This window comes from Episyrphus balteatus, chromosome 1, assembly GCF_945859705.1.
Source record: "Episyrphus balteatus chromosome 1, idEpiBalt1.1, whole genome shotgun sequence".
Taxonomy (NCBI): Eukaryota; Metazoa; Arthropoda; class Insecta; order Diptera; family Syrphidae; genus Episyrphus; species Episyrphus balteatus.
Window position 1 is genome coordinate 24,438,062 of NC_079134.1, and position 9,186 is coordinate 24,447,247.

The following is a 9,186-nucleotide window of genomic DNA, read 5'->3' on the forward strand; positions in this document are numbered from 1 at the left end:
ATAAATCTTCAGCGAGCAATTCGAACAGCTGGAAAACGTTCCCTTCCTGAAGCATTAGCGTTTGCACTGACTATGGAAGCAGCAGAACAGGCTTCTCAAGGCGTTCATCGGGTAAGAGAAGTTGCAGTGGAAGAATGCTCTTGTCAAAAACTCGCATTCCAAAGAAACCAGAGGGACGGAGCTGCTCGATGCTGGAACTGTAACAAGACCGGACATCTCCAGCGGCAGTGCAGATTGCCACCAAGAAGAACTGCTTGCCAACACTGTGGAAACAGGAATATTGCCCAACAACAGGTAAGCGATACAACCAACGCTCATCCTCAACTTGATTCCCATTCGGGAAACAAGTAAGAACCAACTTCGAGGGGCAGAAGCTGGTTTCTGGTATCGATGGCCCCAGAACCACAATTCAAGTCTCACAGACTAAACGAGACAACAAAAGTCTGACAGTGGAGGCGACCATAAACAACAAACAACACGTGGCTACAATTGACACCGGTGCCACCGCCTCCATTGTACGAAGAGACTTGGTGAAGATGACATGGCTACATAACACCAACAGCTACCGTCTGAAGACCGCCACAGGAGAAGCAGCAAGGGTGTACGGTGAAGTTCGTCTTACGATCCGTATGGCAGAACTAGAGTTTTCGCATGTGTTTTTGGTGGCAGATATATGTGACGAGTGCATCATTGGAATCGACTTCATGAAGGAGCATGGAATCATTTTGGATATCGGTAATCAAGTCCTGAAATACAGAAATGTAGAGATTCCAATGGTCTATGGCACTGAAAACTCGACAACAATTAGAATTGTCATCAAAGAAGACATGTGCCTGCCTCCTTCTTCAGAAGTTTTTGTGTGGACCAAGTTAAAGGGGAACTTTGGAAGCCATCGATACCTCATGGTTGAACCAGAAGTTGAGCAAAATTCCGAAAGCATCATCATCGGGAAGACTCTTGTGGCACCAAAGAACAACATGGTACCTGTACGGATACTTAACATCAAACCGTACCCAATCAAGCTTAAGAAAGGAGAAGTTGTTGGGCAATGTGAATCTGTGGCCGCAATAACTAAGATCAACGAGGTGGATACACAGATGACTATGAACTCGGAGAAACTAAAGAAACAAATTCTCAATTCAGACAACTTGAGTCAACATCAGCTTAATGTTGCAGGAAGGCTTCTTCACGAATATGCTGATATCTTCTCTTCCCCCAGCGGGCAGTACGGCCGAACACAACTGGTGCAGCATCGAATCGATACAGGAGATGCTAGGCCGATTCGTCAACCAGCAAGACGTCTTCCCTTGGCCAAACAAGGTGAAGTTGAAGAAATGATATCGACAATGAAGAAAGATGGGCTGATCGAAAACTCCAAAAGCCCTTGGGCATCACCGGTAGTTCTCGTCAAAAAGAAAGATGGAAGCACTCGATTTTGTGTCGACTACCGCAGGCTGAATGATGTGACGAAGAAAGACAGCTACCCACTGCCAAGAATCAGCGATACTCTAGATGCAATGGAAGGAGCACAATGGTTTTCGACTTTGGATTTGAAGAGTGGCTACTGGCAGGTAGAAATCCATCCAGAAGATCGGGAGAAGACGGCTTTCTCCACAGGAAATGGTCTGTGGCAGTTTAATGTCATGCCGTTTGGGCTATGCAATGCCCCAGCTACTTTTGAGCGCTTAATGGAGTGCGTTTTAAATGGATTAACCTGGAAATCTTGCCTAGTCTATTTGGATGATGTCATCGTTTACGGGAAAACATTTGATGACCATTGTGAAAACCTAAAGGCTGTATTCCAAAGGCTACGAGAAGCACATCTTAAGTTGAATCCAAAGAAATGTGCACTTTTCAAGACCGAGGTTAAATATTTGGGGCATATCATCTCATCCCAAGGAGTGAAGACTGATCCTGAAAAGGTTGACACTGTGAAGAACTGGCCAACCCCTCAGGACAAGCATCAACTTCGGAGTTTCCTCGGTCTGGCAACGTACTATCGACGATTTGTGAAGGATTTTGCGAGAATCGCCAAAAGCTTGCACAAACTTACGGAGAAGGGTAAACCCTTTAAATGGTCAGGTGAGTGTGAGAAAAGCTTTCAGGAACTGAAGCTGCGGTTATGTGAAGCTCCTGTGCTGGCCTATCCGACTCCAGGCAAACAATTCATCATTGACGCAGATGCAAGTAATGTTGGAGTTGGTGCTGTTTTATCGCAAGTTCATGACGGAGAAGAAAAGGTCGTTGCCTATTTCAGCAAGGTACTCTCGAAACAAGAAAGAAACTATTGCGTGACCAGAAGGGAACTTCTAGCTCTAGTATTGGCAACAAAGCACTTCCATAAGTACATCTATGGACAGAAGTTCCTTCTTCGCACAGATCATGGTGCACTAAATTGGCTTTTGAACTTCAAAAATCCAGAGGGTCAAGTAGCAAGATGGATCGAGATACTCCAGACGTATCAATGTCAGATTCAACATCGAAGAGGAAAGCTACATTCAAATGCAGACGCATTATCTCGGCGCCCGTGCAAGCAAGACTGCAAGCATTGCACACGGCTAGAGGAAAAGGAAGTTGTCGCTGTAAGAAGAACGAGAGCTGATCCCATTTGCGGCTGGAGTAATGAAGAACTCAGGATGGCCCAACAGGAAGATTCGGACATCGAACCCATCCTTGCATGGAAGGAACATGAAGAGAAACCAGAATGGGCCGACATCTACGACCGAAACCCCAATCTCAAAGCATATTGGGCACAATGGGACTCACTTCATGTGCAAGAAGGGTTACTCAGGCGTAAGTGGGAATCCGCAGATGGTAAATCTTATGTAATGCAACTAATCGTACCTCAGTCAAAGGTTAATGATGTTCTCCGAGAGATGCACGAGGGAACTTCTGGAGGCCATTTAGGCATCAACAAGACGCTGGAAAAGGTACGCCAGCAATTCTACTGGTTACGTATGAGAGAAGACGTTGAAAAGTGGTGCCGAAAATGTGATACTTGTGCCGCTAGCAAAGGACCAGCTAGAAAAATGCAAAGCAAGATGCATCAGTACAATGTGGGCACACCTTTTGAGAGGATTGCAATAGACGTGGCAGGTCCTTTTCCCGAAACCAACAAAGGAAACCGGTATATCCTCGTAGTGATGGATTACTTCAGCAAGTGGCCTGAGGCATTTGCCATCCCAAACCAGGAAACCAAAACAGTTGTGGATAAGATTGTCTTTCATTGGGTGAGCAGGTTCGGAGTACCCATGGAACTTCATTCCGACCAAGGAAGGAACTTCGAATCTAAAATTTTTCAAGAGGTTTGCTCACTCCTTGGCATCAAGAAGACGCGAACAACACCGCTTCATCCACAATCTGATGGGATGGTTGAGCGATTTAACAGGACACTTAAAGAACACCTGTCAAAAGTAGTCAACGATAATCAACGAGACTGGGATCGACATATTCCATTATTCTTGATGGCTTATAGAAGTGCAACACATAGTTCCACTGGACATACACCATCGGAAGTCCTTTTTGGTTCTACAATACGGCTGCCAAGTGAGATAAAATTCGGATGTGTTCCAAATGAGCCACAGGAAATAGATGAGTATGTTGATAACCTGAAAGAAACACTGGCTGACATTCACCAACGGACAAGGACAAATATAAAAGCGTCTAGTGACAGGATGAAAACAAGATATGACGCACGAGCGACAGCAACAGGGTTTCAACAAGGAGAACTTGTGTGGTTTTACAATCCCCACCGACAAAAGGGACTATCACCGAAGCTACAACAAAACTGGGAAGGCCCTTACACAGTAATAACCAGAATTAACGACGTGGTTTACCGTATACAAAGAGGGGTAAGAGGCAAATTAAAGGTAGTTCATTGTGACCGTTTACATCGTTATAATGGTGAAAGAAGCAATGGAGTTGTTCGGGACGAACAATCCTAAGAGGGGGGCAATGTAACGATGAATTACCGAACTACTTTTAAGATAAAAGTCTGAACACACTACCTGCTACAGTAAAGGTAGAAATGTGAACGGACCTTTAGTAATTAAGAAACTACCCTCTGAACGCATCCAAAGAAATTCCCTCGACTGCTGAATATCCCAAAATATCCCACTGGACTGGAAGTATGAAGCGCCCCCTCTTGGAAAGGAAGCTTCGAGAAGCAAAGACGAGAACCTTCGAAGACATTCTCGAATTCCGAATTTCAGGTATAAAAGGGCAGCGTGGACACCGACCGGAGACAGTTTAATCTTGAATGTGAAAGAGTACAGTACAAAGTGAAATAAAGTGTTGGAAATTGTTAGTAGTAAATAAAGTGATTGAAAAGTGTGTTTGTTTGAGCGAATAATAAAAGTAAATTGATTTGAAATAAAGTGTGTTCTTATTTGAACGGAAAGATAAGTGGAAGTTAAAATAAACGAAATAAGTTTTATTGTGAACCCGGAATAAAACGTTACAATAACTTACCAAAAATATCAAGTTTTTAGATACTAGTTCTAAGCCCGAATTAAAATAGAAAAAACCAACATTTTCAAAACTTTATTAATATCGTTAATAAATAACTGAAGAAGAATTCTCCATTTAAATTTGTTTAGATTTCTATCACAACACTTCGATATCGCATATAGAATAACACTCACCAAAATACTTCGCATTCAAATAAAAATGAGGTAGATGTAACAGTTAACTTTGAACTCATTTTTAAACAAGACACGATCGAAAAACAAAAAATGAGTGCAGCATATTGACACATGTTTATTTTGCACCCACTTTGCCAAACTTTTTGGTGTCAATTTTGATTTTCAGAAAATCGACTTACATATGACCAGGTTTTTACTGCAAATACTCCTATGTGCGCTGGTCTACAAAATTTAATTTTTTTTTTGGTGCCGAGACTATGATATACTTTTCTATAAGTTTTTGATGTGCTGAGCTCGAATCTGAAGTCAGAAATATCCTATCAGCTCCCGTTTTTGAAATATTACCGTTAGAAAGTTCGAAAAAATCGTTTTTTGACTTTTTTGGAGTTAACAAGATCTTCCCCAGATGAATCAAAATATACTTTTCTGAAGGTTTTGGATGTGTTGAACTCAAATCTGAAGTCAAATATCCTATCAGCTCCCGTTTTGGAAATATTACCATTAGAAAATGCAAATTTGAAGAATTTTTTTTTAAAGTTTCTATAAGAACTATTTTCCTTCTTCCAAGACCTGTTTAAATCTTTGCAATATCTTTTTCCTGCCGGAGATATCTTAAAATGAAGTAAGTGTGTTTTTATCAAGAAGGAGATGAAAACGTGATATCTGTTTGATACATTACAATAACCCAAAAAACTGACGATATCTCGAACAATAAAAAAGATATCGAAAAGATTTAAAAAGATCTTGAAAGAAGGAATATAGTTCTTATAGAAACCGTTATAATTTACATTTAAAAAAAAAATGTCTTCACATAAAAGCATAACCTCAAAATTAGTTTTTTTACATCTTCTAACGGTAATATTTCCCAAAAACGGGAGCTGATAGGATATTTCTGACTTCAGATACGAATTCAGCACACCGAAAACCTATAGAAAAGTATATCATAGTCTCGGCACCAAAAACCTTGTAGACCTGTGTAATGAATGTATTTTATTTCTTTTCATTTATTTATTTCTTTTTTTTTTATAATTTTCTACAATAATTGGATGAGTACATAACTGGTAACTGCAGTGTGGTCCCAGGTGTGGTTCCAGTTATGGTTATAGGAACTATGAGAAAAACTATAAAACCCATGATCCATGGAGGTCGGTTTTGTTATTTTTGATAAAAATGATTATTAATTAAATCTAATATTTTTTGAGACTTTTTATGTTCTTGAAAAAAAAAATTAAAAATTGCGATGATTTGCTAAAGGTGAATTCAAAGAAATTTTTTAGAGAAATATAAGAGTTTTATGTCCTGAATCAACTTTTATTTACTTGCTCTACCAAGCTAGAACCGTTTCCAAGCTCCAACTACATAGATGTTAAATTAAATCATAGAGGAAGGAATACCTAGAGAGCCGACTCGTACCCCCCTTACCTAAAACACCCGCAAATTTAATTTCAGATAATCTCTCTTATTTTTCTTAAATTGTTTTTAATTGTTTTGAGCTCAACTCCACAGTTGAATGTGTTGGTGCCATTTAAAATGCACGGGAAAACTACCACATATAAGCACTGTGGAGTTTTTCCTCTCATTGCAGCTTGTAGGGTGGAAGAGAAAAACCAACCGAAGTCGCGTCTCTAGGTATTCCTTCCTCTATGAATTAAATTAGGAAGAAGAGAATCAGATATTCTAATTACCAAACCAAACTTTGCTAAAAGTAAAAAGTAAACAATAAACATTTTTCTTGAATTCTACAGAAAGGAATATAAAATATGTATTTATTTATTTCTTTTTCCAAATGCTTTTTTTTTTACTTGTCTTTCCACTCTTAAAATCTTATCTTGAATTCTTTACAATTACAATTTTCTTTTTTTTTACAAAAAAACACACGATTTTTGTTCTTAAATTTGAAATTCAATTGTTTTCTTTTTTTGGCGACAATCTACTTCGAATCCTTAGCTTCCTTAGCATCTTGCAATGATTTAGTAATAAATAACTTGGCCAAAGACTGAGAACAGAATTGCGATATATGTTGGGAATAAGTATTAATTTGTCCGGAAGTAATTGTGGCATTCAATCGAATTGGCACTGGCAAAGGACGGAACTGCTTAAGAACCTCCTCTTCTGGTATAGCATATTCACCTTTAGCAACACGAACTGCATTTTCAGCAGCTTGTTTAGCTAAAGCACGATGTTTCTCCTAAAAATGGGTTAAGAAATAAGTAAGACAGTATTCGAAGGAAAGAGTCAACTTACGGTTTCCTGTTTAAAGACCATCTGTTGGTACTTATTGTACTTCATCGATTCCTGATAGAGTTCATCGACTCTATCAATCAAACAACGCATATGATTCTCCAACACCGACGCAGTTCCCAAATCCAAAAAGTTATGACCCTGATCTTCGGGCACCATTTCGCTCAACTCACTCATCATGATATTAGTCAGAGGTGAGTTCTTAATGACAATTGGAATCTCAACAAACAACGTTTCATAGCCAACTTTGAGTTGACGCAAAGCGTCCGGAGTAAAGTCATTCTCCTTGTACATGGCAATGGCCTGTGGAGTCAGACGATACGCTTTCAAAGTTAAGAACCCACGAGCAGACTTCGCAGTGTCATAAATAACAACAACTGACTCTTCAATGCTAGTCTGGTAATGATATTGTGATTCCAATAATGGCAACGACAAGAAATTACCAACATCGGAACTCTGATACCAACCGACGTGGAAATGATCGACATTGACACGGCGTAAACGACGCATCATTGTCAATTGATACATATCCTCGTCCATGAGTTCGTCGCCGCTTTTAGGGAATGGAAAGCAATTGGTGATTTCCAAACGCTTGTCCACGACCAAGCCGAGGAGAGCACCTTGAGCCAAGTCCATGTTGGAGGACTCTTCTTGGCAATGTTTTACCATTTTCATAACAGCCTAGATAAATATTCATTCAAATTAATTCTCATTTTCTTTTATTTGAAAGTTTTTGAGGAAAAAGAAAAGAAAAAATTGCAAAATTTGCATTTTAACCAAAAAAAAGTTGGTGTAGACAAGTTTTGTGTGAGCTGTCAAAAATGCGCAAAACGTCAACCACTTCGTGTGATGGGAAAGCCCCTCATCAAACGTGATTTGATACTTTTCATTTATTTTCAGTATTTTAATCGATTTGAATGCAACTTTTAACAAATTTGTTTATTGTATTAGTTGATTTATTATTTTACTTACTAATCCATCACATTGTACGTGTGTAATTGTGCTATCAACTTCTTGTTCACGACGAGAATTTCCACCGCGACCAGCCATTTTTAAACCGTGTCAAACGAAAAGAAATATCTGAGTGAAGTTTGTTGGAGTTTGATGAATTTTTTGTTTCGTTGTTTTTTCGATTAAAATTTTAACGAATGAATTGAAGAGTGATGCCAAATTTCTTTTTATTTATTGAATTTTTTTAAACTTTTTTTTTATTGCGGAATTTCGCTGCCTCAAAACTATAATGTTCTATGTTTCAAAAAAATGTTTCGAGAAAATCGACTACAAAGTTTGGAGTATCTGAATTTCACTCTTTATTTATGTGTTTTTGCATGGAAATAGTAAATCAACTACCGTAGATGGATAATCTATCGATTCAAATGCTAAAATTTCTTTTTTCATGCTGGAAATCTGTTTTATTAACGTTTTTCTGTTTTGACATAGAACATTTATTTGATTTCCTTGCATTTCCAGTTAATTTTTTTGTTCTATGTTCGACATACAACATTATAGTATTGAGTACGGTATATGAAAATAACCAACTTACAGTCAAAACAAACAATATTTTTGGAGTAATTATATTGCTTTTTAAACTTTTTGTTGTTTTTTTTTTTATTAAAAAACATAAATTCAATGAAGTGCCTCATGCCCAAACAAGTTGAAAGATTTCAAATTAGTATTTACCAAGAAATAAGCAAAAAAATATAATAACGCAGCAATTATTTAAATAAACATTCAAGTGAATCTTACTTACAAACTATTGCTGATTATTGTCAGTAACTATTTCAAAAAAGCCATAATGGACCTGCCGCATGACCTTCCAATATTGCTTTAAAGAATTTTATTTTGGAGTCCGGCAGCTAATTATATAAGGATATAAGCCATTATATCCGAAAAATGAATATTTGTTTTGGCCATAAATATTGTATTAAGCCAAAAATGTGGACACAGTCTTGTAGCCATTGAAAAGGCGAAAATTTTGATATAAAAAAGTCATTTTTTCCCATTTCTTCGACATAGAACATTATAGTTTTGAGGCAGCGATTTTATAACGACAATTTGCAAAAATTCTCAAATTCAAACAGAGTCGAATGGTTTCACATGTTATTATTTATTTTTATTATGCATAGCCGGTTGTAATTTTTTTACAGGGAAAAATCATATACATATGGTTTGGGCCTTAAAGGGCTAGTTGAAATAATCGCGGTTTAACGTTGGTTTTATTCTGGTTCAACTTTTGAATAGCCTGTTTTCAACAGAGTCCAACATTTCATTTGGGTCTAGTAAAAACCATAAGCTATAGAAA

At 37.9% G+C, this 9,186-nt stretch overlaps 1 protein-coding gene across 1 annotated transcript; it reads right to left on the bottom strand.

Annotated features, from left to right (window-relative positions):
* Nucleotides 1–6,495: 6,495 nt before the first annotated feature.
* Nucleotides 6,496–7,999, bottom strand: LOC129906490 (eukaryotic translation initiation factor 3 subunit H). Its single transcript, XM_055982273.1, has 3 exons — nt 7,857–7,999; nt 6,888–7,565; nt 6,496–6,831 (listed from the first exon to the last, which is right to left on the bottom strand). The coding sequence occupies exons 1-3, from the start codon at nt 7,932–7,934 to the stop codon at nt 6,574–6,576; spliced, it is 1,014 nt and encodes a 337-aa protein (XP_055838248.1). The 5' UTR covers nt 7,935–7,999; the 3' UTR covers nt 6,496–6,573.
* Nucleotides 8,000–9,186: the final 1,187 nt, after the last annotated feature.

Coding starts and splice junctions, on each gene's coding strand:
- LOC129906490 (XM_055982273.1), bottom strand. CDS start 7,934: ATGGCTGGTCGCGGTGGAAATTCTCGTCGTGAACAAGAAGTTGATAGC. Junction 7,566..7,856: donor ACGTACAATGTGATGGATTA/GTAAGTAAAATA, acceptor ATATTTATCTAG/GCTGTTATGAAAATGGTAAA. Junction 6,832..6,887: donor TGGTCTTTAAACAGGAAACC/GTAAGTTGACTC, acceptor ACCCATTTTTAG/GAGAAACATCGTGCTTTAGC.